Consider the following 18,552-nt stretch of genomic DNA (forward strand, 5'->3'; position numbering starts at 1 on the left):
CCTCTTGACCAAAACGTGACTAAAAATACTAGCTAGAGAAAATGAGTAAAGTCTTAGAGAAACAGGAAGATGAGCCCCCCATCTTGCTTGTCTCCAGCTAGTCTTATGAAGAGATGTGGAGGGAAAAAACGGTTTTCTGAAGTCCCCAGTGTTGGAGTAGATGTAAAGCACCGCCGGGCAGCAGCAACGCGAGGAAACAGTTGACCTCCCGGGTGCCGAGTTTCCGCCAGACCCAACCCTCCACGTGGTCGCCGCAGCACCGCTCTGCCCCGCCCCGCGCCAGCGCCGGGGACCAATCAGAGCCAAGGAGCGTTCCCTCCCCCTTCTCTTGCAGGAGGCCTCCGGGCCAGGAGACGCGGGCGCCCTGCGACCCGGAAATGGTTGTTCTGAAGGAGGCGGGCCTGAGAGGTGGAGCTTGTGACGCTCCTGCCCGGTACTCTGGCGCTAGTTTCGCCAGTCGATTTGGCTTCAGCTTCTGCTGGGAAACTGCAGCCGGGTTTGCAGGAATCGCACTTATGTCTTCCGTGTTGTCCTACGAAAGCCTGGTCCACGCCGTGGCGGGAGCCGTGGTGAGGCGGGGTGTTCGTGCCCGGGCCACTGTGGGGTGTGGTGCTTCTCGGGGCCAGACCAGGCTTTGGCTGGGGGATGGGGATGGCAAGGCGATCGTGTCGTGACTGGGGCGTAGAGGAATGGGGCATAAGCTAAATGTTGCTGGAAGAATTTGGTGTAAAGGCCGACACCCTCTCCGCTCCTGGCTACCGCTCTGTCCTCTTAAAGAGTACCTGGGATGTGTGTGTGAGGGGGGGAGTGTGTGTCCCGCACACCCACAAGGACGAAGATAACTGTTGTTCTCTTTGCCATCTGAAATTTAAAGGGCAGTGGTCCCCCTGTCCCACGCCACCGGGCGCACAAACTTTGGGCCAGAGGAAAACCTAGGTGTGAAGCTGTGTTGCTTAATCACATTCTTAACTACACAGTCTCTTTTCACACACTAAACTGCAGGTGAGAGGCAGAACCTAGCAGGGATACATACCTCTGGCCAATATTGTTGGCAGGAGAAGATACCTTTTTTTTTAAACTCAAGAGCAAAGTTGCTCTCTACCACAGGTGTGGTTTACTATGAGGAATGCGCCTGGTTCTTGAGCTTCTGGATGTCTCACTTCCATTTGACACCACTCTTTTAGTTCAGTACCTTCCTCTCTGGTTCTCATCCTGCTTCTCATACTGGCTCTCTGCTTTCCTAAATCCTTCTCTAGCTGTCAGTATGCACCTGAAATCACTGGGACTTCAGAGGCGTATAACTGGCTGAATCCTCTCTTCAGTTCAGGTCAGTCGCTCAGTCGTGTCCGACTCTTTGCGACCCCATGAATCGCAGCACGCCAGGCCTCCTGTCCATCACCAACTCCCGGAGTTTACTCAAACTCATGTCCATCGAGTCGGTGATGCCATCCAGCCATCTCATCCTCTGTCGTCCCCTTCTCCTCCTGCCCCCAATCCCTCCCAGCATCAGACTCTTTTCCAATGAGTCAACTCTTCACATGAGGTGGCCAAAGTATTGGAGTTTCAGCTTCAGCATCAGTCCTTCCAATGAACACCCAGGGTTGATCTCCTTCAGAATGGACTGGTTGGATCTCCTCGCAGTCCAAGGGACTCTCAAGCATCTTCTCCAACACCACAGTTCAAAAGCATCAGAGCTCATGTTCTGTGCAGACTAATGGAGGCTGAGCCCCAACTCCATCCTTGTTAGATAAGTAGCCTAAAAACTTTACTTTCCTAATCTTTAAATGGAGGCATTGACACCTACCTCACAGAGTTGTTATGTGAATTAGATGGCACAGTAGTTGATGAAAGTGCCTGATTTAGGAGTCCTAGTTCACTCAGACCAGAAGAGCCTTTCAGCCACTGAAATGGAAGCTTGCTTGATATACCCTAGGATAGGCCTGGAGACCTTTGAAGTGGAGAAGCAAAGGGGGGCAAACAGGTTTCAGGAGACCAAATTGTGTGAGAATTTTAACCCTGAGTGTGAAAGGCAGCTGGCTAGCTGTTAGAGCAAGTTATTTTGAGCATGCAGCAACTTGCTGACTTACATTTTAAACATGATCACCGTGGCTGCTCTGTTGACACTAGACTGTAAGGGAACAAGGGTAAAAGCACAGAAACCATCAGCCCGCCAGGATGGTAGCAGTGGAGATGGTGAGAAAAGCTCATTCATCTGGAATATATTTCTGAGATAGAGCTACCAGGGTTTTGATGGTAGATTGGATGTGGGATGTAATAGAATAAGAGCTGGTTGTCTCCCAAATGTTTTGGCTTTGAGCAACTGGAAGGATTATATTTCCATTTGCTGAGATGGTGAAGACTATAAAGGAGCAGCTTTTGGAGGAAAGATGAGAATGGTTTGGGGTTTTATTTTTATTTATTTTTACTTCTTGGCCGTGCCACTCAGCATGTGGGACCTTGGTTCCCAGACCAGGAATTGAGCCTGTATGCCCTGCATTGGAAACTCAGAGTCTTAACTGCTGGACCACCAGGGAAATCCCTGGGTTTGGTTTTTGATAGTTAAGTTTGAAATGCCAAAGAGTAGTCACGAGACTAGATGAGCTCATCAAAGAAATGAGTTTTGTGAATGGAGGAGAAAAGTCTCGAAGGCTTAGCCTGGAAGCATGCCAACATGAAGAGGCTGGGGAAATGAGAGGACAGCAAAGGAGACTAAAGAAGGGCTCCATTGGGCAGGAGGTGAACTATTAATAAGAGAATGCGGTATTCTGAGAGTTGCACGCAGGAGGGTATAGACCAACTGGGTCAGATGCTGCCGATGAGTCAAGTAAGATGAGGACTGAGGATCAACCATTGGATTTATGAATGTGTTTATCAACATGATAAATCCAGTGGTTAAAACTGAGAAGACTTGTTTTGGTGGATTTGTACTGTGAATAATTGCAGTGCATTAAAGAGAGAATGAGAATGGGAAGATGGGAAATGTTTCTTCTCCTTTCTTTTTTTTAATAAATAGCCATTCATTCAACATCTTTATTGAGCGCTTTTTATGTGCCATGCACTGATTTAGGTGCTAGAACTATAGTGGAGAACAAGTCTTTTTCTTTACAAAGTTTGCTTTCTAGTGGGGAAGTCAAGACAATAATTGACTAAATCAGAAAACAAAGTTTAGGTAGTGTTAAGTTTTATGAGAGAAATAAAAGGGTTAGCAAACTTTTTCTTTAAGGAGGAAGCCAGTAAATAATTTAAGCGTATGGTCTCTGGCAAAGCTACTCAACCCTGCCAAGATAGTTTGAAACCAGTCATTGACAATAAGTAAATGGACGGAGGGCTGTTCTGATGAAATCTTAGTTTACAAAACCAGTCATTGAATAGACTTGACTCTTGCGCCTAGTTTTCTGAGTTCTGCTGTAGGCAGTAATTGGGGGTAGAGATAATATATCTCATTTTAACCTACAAAGGCATTTCTATTTTTTTCTGTCTCATTTCCCATTTTTCTTGTGTTAACAGTTCTGCTTGAAATTAAGCACCTGGAATTTTCAATGGTTTTTCTTTCTCCCATAGGCTATGTTAGATTATCTACTAGATATACTTTTGTAAGAATAATTTCTTTTCCTCTTGCTTCCTGGAACCTGTTATAATGAGAAATTACATTGTGTTTTGTTGCTTTATTGAATATCAGGCTGAGAGTGGTTCCCTTAACTCTTTGCAAATTTCTGTTTTAAGGATAAACTTCACAACGTGGACCTGCTTTCTTCTAATTGCTACCAAAGGAAAACAGTTTCACCACAAAATGTCACTACGTTTGATGAGAAAAATGGCATTACTTTTAATGTGTAGTACTGTGTTTTAATTGACTCATGTTTAGTTAAATGCCTTGGCCATACAAAGTTTTGAGATGATCCAGGAGAGCATAGGGGTTAGGAGCACTTGAGTGCCTGACTTGAGCAAGGCAGCCTGTATCAGAAATGCTGGCGGTTTCCCTCACCAGCTTTTTGTCTTTGATATAAACTGATGTAATTACTTGTTGCTTCTCCCCAAAAGATTGTTAAGTCATTGTTTGAGATGTTGATTTACAACCTTTTTGAGAGGACATGTTTAATGTTTGCTTAGTCACTTTTATCCAGGTTCTGCACTTTCTCACCTCAAGTGTGGTGTTATGCGCATACACATAACACTTTGAAAGTTAAACAGATTAGTGATTTGGAGTGCTTTATGGAACACTTTGGTATAATTGCAGATAACCTCAAGTATTTGAGAACCAGAATTGTGCTGTTTCAGGAGAATGCTTTATGGCTAGTTGATGACTGTTGCCTGATACAATTAAATAATTCTCACAATTTTGAGTATAACTGGATTTATAATTGCATATTTTTGGTTCTCATATTGGCTTCCAAAGGTAGACTTTATTTGAAGAAATGCACATTTGTACTTAAAAAGAGATTTTATTAGTCTAGAATTTGAAAAGTGAGATTGGTTGGAATTGTCTAGGGGGTTTAGATGTTGAAACAGACATTGGGATTGTAATGATAATAATTAATTGGTAGCTTTCAAGAGATTTCTTTTTTCCTATTGTTTATATTTTAAAAATTAATTGCATAATTTATTTTAAAAGAATTGCATTTCATTGAATAAAGGCTGATGGTTACAGAATTCAAGTCTTATAGAAATATGAAAGTTTTCCTTTCTCCTTGCCTTTTGCCTGTTATTGTTCTGTGACTCAAAGCTCAGACATAGCCATCCTTAGAACTGTGTAAGAAAGCTTATTCAGAGCACTTTTCACCAGTTGGTATCAAAAGAGGAAATTAAGCACAACTATCTGACTCTTGGGCTTGCGAGGTAGCATTAGTGGTAAAGAACCTGCCCGCTAATGCAGGACGCGTAAGAGAAGCAGGTTCAGTACCTGGGTCGGGAAGATCTCCTGGAGGAGGCCATGGCAACCCACTCCTGTATTATTGCCTGGATAATCCAGTGGACAGGAGCCTGATGGGCTACAGTCCATACAGTTGCGAAGAGTCGGACATGACTGAAGCAACAGGCACACAGGCACATCTGACTCTTACATACTTAACATTAAGTGGACTTTTTACCTTGTAGGCTCACTACCTGCCTTTTAGAAATAGAAACCAAGCAGAACTTGTTGATTTTCTGTCCAAGGCCTCTGGATATAAAGGTCAGTGGAAAAGTCCTTGTCCTCAGGAAGCTCTTCTTAGGTGTGTAGAGGTGGTGTATAGTCAAAGCTATGGTTTTTCCAGTAGTCGCGTATGGACGTGAGAGTTGAACATTAAAGAAGGCTGAGGGCCGAAGAATCGATGCTTTTGAACTGTGGTGTTGGAGAAGACTCTTGAGAGTCCCTTGGACTGCAAGGAGATCCAACCAGTCCATCCTAAAGGAAATCAGTCCTGAATATTCATTGAAAGGACTGATACTGAAGCTGAAGTGCCAATACTTTGGCTACCTGATGCAAAGAAATGACTCATTAGAGACAACCCTGATGCTGGGAAAGATTGAAGGCAGGAGGAGAAGGGGGCGACAGAGGATGAGATGGCTGGATGGCATCACCAACTCAATGGACATGAGTTTGAGCAAGCTCCGTGAGTTGGTGATAGACAGGGAAGCCTGGCGTGCTGCAGTTCGTGGGGTCACAAAGAGTCAGACACGACTGAGTGACTGAACTGAACTAAATTGTAGGATTGGGGAAGGTTCTACAGTTCAGTTGCTCAAGGTATCTTATCTACCACCAAGATAAGACCTTGGTGGTACCTAGGAAGAGGTGCTGGGTTGCCTCTGTGAAGGTGATAAGCCCCCAAGGCTGACATATTACCAAGATTGTGCACAGTGGAAAGAGGTAAAGAAAATCAGCCCACCCACAAGAAAAAAGAATGTTGCTGTGTGGTCCAAAACATGAGATATCTACTATATCATGTTCTTAAAAAGACTTCAGAAATCATTGGCTTTTTAATAAAAATATTCTTGTCATATGAGTATTCCATGCTGCTGCTGCTGCTAAGTCGCTTCAGTTGTGTCCGATTTTGTGCGACCCATAGACAGCAGCCCACCAGGCTCCCCCGTCCCTGGGATTCTCCAGGCAAGAACACTGGAGAGGGTTGCCATTTCCTTCTCCAGTGTATGAAAGTGAAAAGTGAAAGTGAAGTCGCTCAGTTGTGTCCGACTCTGTGCGACCCCATAGACGGCAGCCCACCAGGCTCCTCCGTCCATGGGATTCTCCAGGCAAGAGTACTGGAGTGGGTGAGTATTCCATAATTTATGAATCTTTTGCATTGTTTCTGACTTCTCACTGTGGTAAATATTTAGTATAAATGTTAATGTGACCTCACGCCACTGCATTATGAAGGAACTGTGGGATTATTTGGTTACGATTTGGAGTAAGACACAACTATCCGTGTCATCTTGGGTCATTCATGTTTTCTTTTTGAACCTGAGTTTTCTGAGCTATAAAATGGGAACTTTGCTTACTGGGTCCTCCCGAGAAGTCAGTGTGGTAACACGTGTGGAGTACCTATCTCAGTACCTGTGATAGCGTGGTAAACCCATAATCATTCGTTTCTTTATCAGATGTATTCTTGAAAATGCAGCGTTTGTCCGGTTTTAGAAATTCAGTGGAATTTTAATTTTCTCTCATCTTATGTGGTTGGCTCTGTCCATTCACTTGTGACAGATGATCTCACCTTTTGCTCTAGATAAAGTAGTGGCTACTTGGGATGAGCTTTCTAGCGTTTCCATTTTTTCTAATACAGGATCAGCTACAGTGGTCCTCAGTATTTCCTCCATTGTGCTGATCTCAGGAGAGACGGATGCGGCTGGACTCTGCTACCTTTGACCTTGACCCTCCCCTCTTAACGTTACCCACAGTTATCTTTTGGGACTTTGCTCCATTCCTTTTTCCTTCTTTCCTGTAACTTTAACCTTTTCCTAGTGTTTTTCCCTTCAGCTCTGTCCTGTAATGTAACCACACTGAGCTGGGTTAGAAACTGCCCTCTTAGGTGCTGCTTATTCTCCTTCCTTTGAGGCTAAGTTTATTTAATGACTAATCTGTTCTCACTGCCTTCCCTCCTCATCCTACTCTGATCACTGGACCTGCTCTCCCACAGGCCAACACTGACTTCCAAATGACTTAGTCTCCTGACTGTTTTTCATTTTTATTTAACTCAGCTTTGTAGTCTTTCACACTGTTGACCCTCCTACCTTCTTAAAGGTCCTTCTGAAAGAGCAGTATTTTTTAAATGAATTTATTCAATAACAATTGCTCTTTTGGAAGGAATGTAAGTAACCATTGCTAATTTTAGGGCCCTGGTTAATATTGAGCCCTACTGCTAAAAAAATGCTATAAAATGTACATACAGAGAGCAGCATTTCTTGAGTGCCAGCTGTGTGCCTAGTATGATATTGGGTCTTTCCATAAGTTAATGCTTACCTTTTACAGCAGCCCCCACAGTTTTTATTAGTCCCCAGATTACAAATGAGGAAATCGAGGCAAGGAGATTTGAAGTAATTTATGTGTGTACTCTAGCTGGCACTTGAACCTCAGTTTATTTTATTCCAAAGCCCATGCTCCTTCTGACACTCAGGTATGTTTAAGCCTTCTGTTTACCTTGTATATTTGTGTATCGGTATGAGGGTTAGCTTGATTGTTGTATCACGGGAAAGACTTATATTAACTCTGGTTAGGTGAAGAACATTTTTTAATATGAAAGCCAAGTGGCTTTCATCTTTGGAATTTCATTAGATCAAGATCTACCACTGACAGCTTATTTTAGTTGTTTTTCTTTTAAAAATAATCCGTCTGTCCAGTACTGCCGTGTACTGTATTAGAAAATGCTGGACACTGGTTTCAGGATGCTCCTCTGACTCAACCACCATTTCTGGAGTCCTCTGGGAATTTGCTTTGGAACTAGCATTGCATTTGGTGGTGGTGGTGGGGGATTGTTTTTCATCCTTCGGGAGAGAATTAGCATTTTGGAAATGGTTGAATTTGGTTGGTCGGCCAACCCCAAGCATCATTGTTGGTGCTGAAAGGGCATGATACTCTGCTTCTGTGTTTATGTGTGTCCCTGTCTTGGTATTTCCGGAAGATTGTACATGCTTAGGAAACCAAGCCTTGACCAAGCTTACGCCACTGTTTCCTTCTGACTTTGTGGTGTTGAGTACCTCATTTCAACTCCATGTGTGTTTGTTGTCAGCCAAATTGAAAGGCAGACTGGATATTTATTGACCTTTTACAGGACAGACATAGCCCAGAAAATGAATAAACTATCTGTTTTGGACATATAACCTGAAAGGTGGATATTGATACATTATTAAGGAAGCCAGCTGCTGACGATGGGATCGTTCACAATAAAGAGAACCAGAAATGCCCAAGAACTTAGGCAAAAAGTGATCTGTATGACTCTGCTTGCCATTTTTATCTCTGGCTGTGATTTGTCTCCTGTCTGCAGTATGGTATTGCCAACTGCCTGAAGATTTTGTTTTCTGTTTAGTCATTAATTAATTACTTAAAAGTTCCTGTCCATAGTCTTAATAAGGAAGATAAACTCATTAACAACTAGATACAGTACAGTGCTGCTGTTGCCGCCCAGTCGCTTTAGTCGTGTCCGACTCTGTGCAGCTCCACAGACGGCAGCCTACCAGGCTTCCCCGCCAGTGACTGGGATATATAGTGAGTCCCCTTCATATGAATCTTTAACTTGTGAGCTTTCAGAGATGCAGAGACGCGTTCCGTCACTGTCACGTGTGAGTGGAATTGCAGCTTGCCCTCCGTCTCCTGCTGCTGACAATCCTTCAGCTCTGCATCACCGCCCACCCCCCCCCCAAGTCAGTAACCCTTCCTGCCTGTTCTCTCGGTGCCAGACCCTGTATGCCCGCCGTCCTGCTGTACTACTGTGCTTTTCAAGGTCCTGTACTACAAGATTAAAAGTGTTTTCTTTGTTTTTTGTGTTTTTATGTATATTTGTGTGACCAGTATTATAAACCTATTATAGGACAGTACTATAGAGCCGATTGTGTTAGTTGGGTGCCTGGGCTAACTTTGCTGAACTTATGAACAAATTGGACTTAAGAACTCACTCTTGGAACAGAACGCATTTGTATGTAGTGGATTTACTGTAGTAGAATTTTGTGCACAGGATATATAATACTGCTTGAACTCAGGTGAGAGCGTACTTAATTTTTCATCATCTGAAATTCACTGTGCCCAAGATTGAACGAGTAATTTCTTAAAACTATATCATTTTCATTTTCTGTTTTTCTATTTCCTGTCAATTTTCTATCTATTTCTATTTTCCTCTTTTCATTTACCTATTTCTGTCAATGGTATCTTCATTTCTCTACCTCTCCCATCTCTCTTGCGATCCACATCCAATAAATGAGCAGATACTATTGATTCTTTTATAGTTCTCCTGGCAGACATTCCTTCTCTATTTTCCTAGCCACCACTCAAAGTGATTCAAGGCCTTATTATTTTAAATCAGATGTATTGATACTTTGCTAAAGCAATGTTTGTATTTGTGCTCTGGTCTTTCTGGTTGAAACTCTTGAGGCTGTGTGGATGGCCCCTTATAATGCCTCTGGTGTGTCTTTTAATCAGATACTTGTGTACAAAGAGCCTAACTTCAGATTCTGGGTTTTTTCCTCCCTGATTTTGTCATTGTCCTCATTTTCATATTGGGGATAAAGTGGTAGTTATTTTATGTTTGTTCTGATTTACTTTTGCTTGGTATTTGTTATTGTACAAAATTTTATAAATTTTTTGGAGCAGGGGGATTAAGTTAAGAATAAATTTCTAGTTCACTTGTTAAATATCCAAGGAACATAGAAGAGAGGTGATAGATGCTAAGGGGTAATAGATTCAAAATGTGAATATATATGTTTGGGAATTAAACACATTATTGAATGATCTGTGGGTTAAAGAAGAAATCAAATGGAAATTAAAAAGCATTTGAAACTTAAGTGATAGGGAATTTCTGGTGGTCCAGTGGTTAGGACTCTGTGCTTTCAGTGTGGAGGGAATAGGTTCAATCCCTGGTTGAGGAACTGAGATCCCACAAGCTGTGAGGTGCAACCACAAAAAAAAAAAAAAAAAGACTGACTAGAATTACTTAGTGCAGACTTCACATTTAAAAAAAAACAACTGATAGCACAGATGGTGCATACTAAAACTTGTAGCTACGCTAAAAACAAGTCATTGAAAAAAATCCCTAAGTAAGTGGGAAGACATCCTCTGAATAAGTGGGTTGGAAAACATTATTGTTAAGGTGGCAGTACTTCCTAAGAGGATCTACCAGATTTGGCATACTCCATATCAAAATTCCAATTTGCTTTTTTGCAGAAATTGACAAGATGTTCCTAAAGTTTATATGAAAACTCAAGGGATCCAGAGTAGCCAAAATAATCTTGGGGAAGAAAAATTTGGAGGACTCTTAGAATCCTGATTTCAAACTTAGTACAGAGCTACAGTAATCAAGAGACTGATATTGGCATAAGGATAGACAGGCAGATCAACAGTAAACCTCCAAATTTGTTTTTAGTTGACTTTTGGCAAGGACACCAAGGAACGTCAGTGGGGAAAGAATAGTCTCTCCAGTAAGTTGTGCGGGGACAGTAGGACATCCACATATAACACAATGAAGCTGGACCCCTGCTTCACACCACACAAAAATTAACACAAAATGATCCTCAGACCTAAATGTATCAACTCAAACTACAAAACTGTTAGATGAAGACATTGACATAAATCTTCATGACCTTGGATTAGGCAGTGGTTTCTTAGATATAACACCAAAAGCACAAGTAATAAATATATACACTGGACTTGATCTGAATTAAGACTGTGCTTCAAATACTATTAAGGAAAAACAACAGAATGGAGAACATATTTGCAAGTCTGATTTGCAATATCTGATAAAGTGTCTAGCCTCCAGAATATGTAAAGAATGTTAGCAGCTCATTAATAGAAAAGGCAAATAGCCTAATTTAAAAATGCACAAATGGGACTTCCCTGGTGGTCCAGTGGTTAAGACTACGTCTTGCAATGCAGGGGACACGGGTTTGATTCCTGGTCCGAGAAGATCCCACAAACTGAGGAGCAGCTAAGCTTGTGTGCCTAGAGTCCTTGCTCTGCAACAAGAGAAGCCACCCCAATGAGAAGCCCAGACTCATCACTAGAGAAAGGCTGTATGCAGCAACAAAGACCCACCATAGTTGAAAAGTAAAAATAACTTCAAAAAAATGCACAAAGGATTTGAATAGACATTTCTCCTGTGACGATATACAAGTAGCCAATAAATAACGTGAAATGCAAGTTATCAAAGAGATGCAAATCAAAACCATAATGAGATACTATTTCACACCCACTAGGATAGCTACAGTTAAAAGCACAGATAATGACAAGTGTTGCAAGGGTATGGAGAAACTTGAAACCTCATGCTTTGTTGTTGGGAATATAAAATTGTGTTATCACTGTGGAAAACTGTTAGTTCCTCAAAATGTCAAACATGACTACCATAAGACCCAGCAATTCCACTACTAGAGAATTGAAGACACATCCATGTAAAACTTTGTATACAAATGTTCGTAGCAGCATTATTCATAAAGCCAAAAAGTGGAAATAACCCAAATTACCAACTGATGAAAGGATTTCATCAGCAGAAGGTGATTTATCCATATAATAGAATATTTTTCAACCACAATAGAGAATGAAGTTCTGATTCTGTAACATGGAGGAACCTCAAAAGAAGCCAGTAAAAAAATTATGTGTTATTTGGTTTCATTTACATGAAATGTATAGAATAGGCAAAAGAGAGACAGAAAATAGGTTAATGGTAGCCAGCATGTGAGAGGAAGAGAAAATGAAGAATGACTGCTAATGGAAATGGGTTTTCTTTTAAGGTGATAAAAATGTTCTGGAGTTAGCTAGTGGTGAAATTGTGCAACTTTGTGAATATCTGAAAAAAACCACTGAGTTGTAAGGAAAAGGAAAGCTGTCAGACACAGCTAAAATACCTAGAGGGAAAGGAGTAACTTTTAAAATCAAGTTTGGAAAAGAAGAAAGACCTGAAACCAATGAGCTCAGCATCCATCTCAAGGTATTAGATAAGGATATGAGTTCATAAAGGAAAAGGGAGGTAATAAAGAGAAGAATCAGTAAAATAGAAAATAGAAACACAAAATGTTCTGCCATGTGGTATGTTTTCAGTTATTTGTTGAGAATGGAAATTTGGTTACGAAAATAAAACAGTATATGATCGCATATTGGTAAAATAATGATTTCACCCACCCTAACAAAAATCTGTTAAGCCATGGTACAATCATTATTGTCTTAAAGGTGAAGAAAGATGCTCTATTCCAGTAAGTTCCAAGTCTACATTTCTGTCCCAGAGTCTCAGGAACTCCAGATGGATCTGGCTGCCCGCTGGATCTCTTCATGTAGAAGTCTTTGAGGCAATTAAAAGTCAGGCTTCTGTGGTAGCTCAGCTGGTAAAGGTGCCTGCAATGCAGGAGACCCCGGTTCGATTCCTGGGTCTGAAAGATTGGGCTTCCCTGGTGGCTCAGATGGTAAAGAGTCTACCTGTAGGGCATGAAACTTGGTATCGATTCCTGGGTCGGGAAGATCCCTTGGAGAAGGAAATGGCAACCCACTGCAGTATTCTTTCCAGGAAAATTCCATGGACGGAGAAGCCTGGCAGGCTACAGTCCATGGGGTCTCAAAGAGTCAGATACGACTGAGTGACTTCATTCACTTTTAATGCAAAAGCCAAACTCAGTATGCTTTTCCCGAAGTTGCTCCTCCTGCAGTATTTACCATCTTAGTTCATGACTACATTCTCACTGTTTTTTTTTTTTTTTTAAGCCAGAAACCTGGAGGTTGTCCTTGAAATTCCACTTCCTCTCGCCACATCTGTCCAGTTGGTCACTAGAATAGTCCTTAATATACTCAGCAGAAGCCTTTGACTTGACCTCTACTTACCCCCATACTGTTGTTCCCTTCTTAGTTGTGCTCTCTGTATTCTAACAATAATAGCCTTTGAATTTCCAGGATGTTCAGGTCACTTCCAGACTTGCACTTGGTTTTCCTTTCAGCATTTTATTAGATGTTTTTCTCATCTAGTATCTCTGTTACTTAAAAAAAAAAAACCTAACCAAACCGAAGCCTCTAATAAATGATTCCCCTAAGGTATTAATTACAGGCTATATTTATTTTTCCTAGAATTATTTGCCTTTTGTAGAGTTTCGTGGAAAGGATAGTATCCAACCCAAAAGTCTGTGATGTTTTCAATTTCTTACATTACACGGGTATATCATCAGCTGAAAAGGATATTAGAAGTGATATGTTCAATAATTAAGTTTGTTAATAATGTACTATTTTTCATATTTAATGGCATGTTTATAACAAGTTCTCAAGACTATCTGGTCTCCTAATTTCTTTACACTCTTAAGAATTATTGCAGACTCTGAAGAGGTTTTATTTATTTGATAATAACTTTCAATATTTGTTGTTCTAGAAATTAAAGCTGGGAAATCATAAAGATACTTATCTGCTAAAAATATTAAGCCTGTTACATGTTAACATACATAGCATTTTTAAAAGTGTATTTTTCCCCCATTAGTAAGAGGAGTGGCATTGTTTTGTATTTTTGCAAATCTCTCTAATACTTAATAGAAGATAACTGGATCCTTTTTATCTGCTGCTGCATTCAGTCTGTTACAATATTATACATCACAGAGCCTCTGGAAAGCTTCACTACACACTGAGAAAATGAGAATTTAAAAAAGGCAAAAAAAAAAAAAAAGGGAATTATGCAGTAGTAGTTTAGGAAAACAGCTTTGATCCTGCAGACCCCTGGACAGGGTTAGGGGACTCTCAAGGATGCCCCAGCCCATTGCTTTTAGAATCTCTACACTGTCTTACTCTCTTGTATTCTGATGTCTTTTTTTTTTTTCTTCTCATTTCGAAACTAAAGCCAACACATGCTTATTGTTTAAAAATAATAACATCCCAAGGGAGGTGTTAATCCCTCTCCCTATGTAATCCCTGTTAAGAATTTCCCAATTGTGTGGGGGCGTTAGTATTGTGTATACATGTACACTTTTACAAGTAGAAGAGAAAAATGCAAAGTTGCTTATGTCTTGATTGGAAAAAAGATTGAGAACTGAGGTAGAACAGTGAACAGTAGAGCCTGGAGTTCAAGAGACCCAGGTTCTGGCTGCCTCCGCCCCACTGGCTTTAGCAGACTTCTTAGTGATGCTGTGATCCCCGTTGTGGCTCAGTGGTAAAGAATCTGCCCACAGTGCGGGAGACTTGGGTTCAATCCCTGTGTCAGAAGATCCCCTGGAGAAGGAAATGGCAACCTGCTCCAGTATTTTTGCCTGGAGAATCCCATGGACAGAGGAGCCTGGCCGTCTATAGTCCATAGAGTCACAAAAGAGTCGGACAGGACTTAGCATCTAAATGGCAGCTTATCACCCCTGGCCAGGCTGCGTGGTGTGCAGGGACAGGGCCTGCAGGGCTCAGCTCTGTAGGGGCTTTCCACCTCCAGGTGCCAACGTGGTGGAGAAATTAATTTGTTTTCCCAGCACGAAACGGCTAAATGCCAGAAGGGGATGGTAGAGTGTTGTGACTCAGAATGTTTGGTTTTGGTGAGTTAGAAGAAGGTTGTTTCTCGGAAAGAGGGCCTTTTAAATTGTAATTGTTGTCAACAGTAGAACTCCCACTCAGATGGTTAGCATTCTGTGGGACTCAGATAATGGATTGATTTATATGCCTCTCTGGCACAACAGTATTGTACCTTGTGTAGTTGTCTTCTCAGTTTTTTGTGCTGTCTAATTTTACATAAGTGAGAAGACAGTCCTAGAGAAAAAAAACAACACCGAGTATTTATGAAAAGCGGCATTTAATTCAAATTTCTGAAAAAATTATAAGACTGTAGTTCAACATGAGACTTTCATGTATAGAATTATGAAGTCATCTGTGTGTTTGCTTGGTGAGGAGACAAATACAGCAAGTCCCCAAAGTACCGAATAGCTATGTTCTCAATTTACCTTTATCATTTGCAATATACTTTCTCATAGATATTAAGTTTATTTGTAGCTGGATACAGCTGTACTTTTGTTATTAATCACAGGCTACCAGATTGAATGGTGTAGAACAGTCAAGCAGGTCAGAAGTCACATACACAGCCCACGAGCTAGAATTAAAATGTCCATGTGTTCCTTTCTGGAGGCCCGAGGAGAAAATCCATTTCTTTGCTTTTTTTGGCTTCTAGATGCTGCCCACATTTCTTGGCTAGTGGCCCCTTTGTCCATCTTTAAAAAAAAAATATGGAATGCTTCACAAATTTGGGTGTCATCCATGCGCTGGGGCCGTGCTAATTTCTGTATCATTCCAATTTTAGTATATGTGCTGCCAAAGCAAGCACCCTTTGTGCATCTTAAAGCCAGCAATAATAGGCTGAGTCCTCTTGCCTCACTCGCACCTACTCTTCTACTTTTAAAGACCTTTGTTGGGCCCGCTCAGATAATCCAGAATAATCTCTCGATTTTAAGGTCAGCTGATTGGCAAAGTGGCCTGCCATGTAATGCAGCATATTCACCGGTAACTGGGGGTTAGAGTCTTCCAGGGGCTGTCATTCTGCCTACTCTATCTACCTTCTGTGCGTTTTGGCTTGTGGTTTCTTCTTTCAAAACAGCCTTACTTTGTCATCCTTTTAATTTCTAATCCACCAATTAGATTCCTTTTTTGTTTTTCTACAAAGCACTTTTATATTAATATTATAAATCTTCTCTCTCAGTATTAGTGATTGGAATGCAGAGGAGGCAGTGATGGCTTTTCAGTTTACCATCTGGATCCAGTCTTTCCAGTACTAATATATTTTTTAAATGTTTTTTAATTTTATAGATCTGACTTTTTTATGCTAGTGCTTGAGGAGGTAATAGACCTTTGAGCTCTTTGGACTGACTGTTCTCTGTGGTTTTTTGTTTTTTTTTCTTTTTGAGAAGGGGGTAAAAATCAATGTTTCTTTTTTTTTTCCCATTATTTATTTATTTATTTATTTTTCTATATTTTACTTTACAATGCTGTATTGGTTTTGCCATACGTTGACATGAATCTGCCACGGGTGTACTTGAGTTCCCAATCCTGAACCCCCCTCCCACCTCTCTCCCCATATCATCTCTCTGGGTCATCCCAGTGCACCAGCCCCAAGCATCCTATATCCTGTATAGAACAGACTTTTGACTGTTCTCTTTATCTTGGTACAAGATGTACTTTAAGATTTCAAGATTGGCGGAGGCCATGGCAATCCACTTCAGTATTCTTGGCTGGAGAATCCCATGGACAGAGGAGCCTGGTGGGCAACAGTCCATAGGGTCGCAAAGAGCTGGACATGACTGAAGCGACTTAGCACACACACAGGGCAGGGTCTTCTAAGTTAGCAAACCTCAGGTGTCTATTTAAAGCTGACAGGGAAGAGGGATGGAGGTGATCCAATTGTTTGAGGAAGTAGTTTCCAGGCAGGACTTTTCTGTCCGGAGCTGCCCTGTCTATCCAGTACCCTGCATAGAGGAGCTATTGCAGCATGATAGGAAGTAAACTACCCTCGATAAGTGTTCAGTGACCAGCTTTCCAGCCCCTGTTTCTTGGAAATTGCTTGTAAGGTGAGCAAGGATGCCAGGAGAATAGATTTGTAGACTGTACACCTTTACAGACCCAGAGTTACTTAAAACATTAAATATCATCTAGTTCTTATTAGGGAAGATCATTTGATGTGGGAGCTATCAGAATAGCATAAATAGCTGAGTTCAGTTCAGTCGCTGAGTCGTGTCCGACTCTTTGCAACCCATGAATCGCAGCACGCCAGGCCTCCCTGTCCATCACCAACTCCCGGAATTCACCCACACTCATGTCCATCGAGTCGGTGACGCCATCCAGCCATCTCATCCTCTGTCATCCCCTTCTCCTCCTGCCCCCAATCCCTCCCAGCATCAGAGATAGCTGAAAGCAGATTGAATTTAATAAATGTTTAAGAATCGATGATATTCAGAGATAAATAAATGTTCTCACAGTCTGGTGGAAGAGTAAGATTTCACTGCAGCCTGAGTGCTCTGAGACATAAACAAGTGCTGTGGGAACACAGAGGACCTGATGGCTGGGGGTAATAACATTTAATCTGAGTTTCTAAGAGTAACTAATAGGACAATAAAGTGTTCTCCCTTGTCAGGCTCATCTATAAATAGGTAAGAGACTTGGCACATTTTTGTTCTTATCTTTAATGTTGACTTAGTTTCGCATTGTTGTCGTGATAAAAACATTCTGTGTTACCGTTATCAGATCAATAGCCTAAAACTTGATCTTATGCCTGAGAATATACACCAGAGGGGCCTGCATCTAAGTTGATATCCATAAACTCACCTGGGGATTTCATGCATATGATTTTATCCCTAACTGGATGCTTCTGGTTTTTGTCTGTCTTAGGGCTTTACGAATGAAAAGACTGGTTGTTGGCTTCTTATTTTCCCCCACTGATAATTTTTGTCATTGGATTCTCTTGGATGAATTATTTATAGAATTTTTAGCAAAGATATTTCCCCTCTTTTATTTAAAACACAAGCAGACAGAGCTATTTTAAAGAACAATATGATCCTTAACTCTCTTTTACTTTGTGGTGAATATATTATTAAGCACAAAGTATAGAAATACGTATCTGATTACTAGATTTTTTGGTTTCTTGGGTTATCAGAGGATAGCATAGGAGCGGTAACTGACCAATAAAAGGTTAAAAATCCATTTACCTGCTATCTTTGATATGTGTCCAAGGTTGTAAATCCCTAAGTTTGTCATTTCCAGGGACCCACTACATTTTCTTTTTCAATATCAGAAAGAGATTTCTTCTGTCTGTTCAAGTATGTAACTAAATGTAACCGACAGAAGTTTGAACAATAATGATCCTAGTAGATTAAAATAATCTGTATATTTGTCCTCTGAAAATTTGATTTGACCTGTTGATAGCAACGAACTTATGTTCGTTTAAAAGTTGTCGCTCATTATTTTTGTGATACCATAATGGCTAAAGGCTTTTCAAATTTTTCAGGGAAGCATGACAGCAATGACAGTATTTTTTCCCTTGGATACAGCTCGACTTCGACTGCAAGGTGAGTATCTTATTGTCATCATATTCCTGTTCATTTGATGTCAGGAGGCAAACTTATTTCTCTACTAAATTCTAAATTAACATAAGGGTATTCTGTTTCATTAGTATCTGCTGTTGTCCCTTTTCACTGACTTTAAAGACTGGTCATCACTGCTGTTTCCTAATTAACAGAGAGGTGTTTGTGATAGCCTCAGCCATTTTCTAGTCTGAGAGACCTGAGTGGGTTTGCATTAGTCATTTTGAATCATTATAGTTCGTTCTGATAAACAGTATGACTTTTGAAAGGCAGAATGTAGAATTGTGTTTTATTTTATTTTATTTTTTACTAGGAGTAGATTTTCTGGAAAGAGAACAGAGAATAGGAAACATGGTCCCACATATCATTATCATTGCT

At 40.9% G+C, this 18,552-nt stretch overlaps 1 protein-coding gene and 1 non-coding gene across 3 annotated transcripts in view; one reads left to right on the forward strand and one right to left on the reverse strand.

The window, feature by feature from the left end:
- Positions 1–364: 364 nt before the first annotated feature.
- SLC25A17 (solute carrier family 25 member 17) overlaps positions 365–18,552 on the forward strand; it is a 40,726-nt gene continuing 22,538 nt past the window's right edge. Inside the window, exons 1-2 of one of the 2 annotated variants that reach the window (XM_040233233.1) lie at positions 365–569; positions 18,099–18,159. In XM_040233233.1, the coding sequence (XP_040089167.1) occupies positions 378–569; positions 18,099–18,159 (253 nt within the window). In that variant the 5' untranslated portion in view covers positions 365–377. Of the gene's footprint in view, positions 570–17,026; positions 17,245–18,098; positions 18,160–18,552 lie in introns of those variants that run through there. The other variant, XM_040233234.1, reaches the window with a different exon arrangement.
- On the reverse strand, positions 15,325–15,428 carry LOC120859019. Its single transcript, XR_005720033.1, has one exon. It is a non-coding gene; the product is annotated as a U6 spliceosomal RNA (small nuclear RNA).

This window comes from Oryx dammah, unplaced genomic scaffold, assembly GCF_014754425.2.
Source record: "Oryx dammah isolate SB20612 unplaced genomic scaffold, SCBI_Odam_1.1 HiC_scaffold_29, whole genome shotgun sequence".
Lineage (NCBI taxonomy): Eukaryota > Metazoa > Chordata > Mammalia > Artiodactyla > Bovidae > Oryx > Oryx dammah.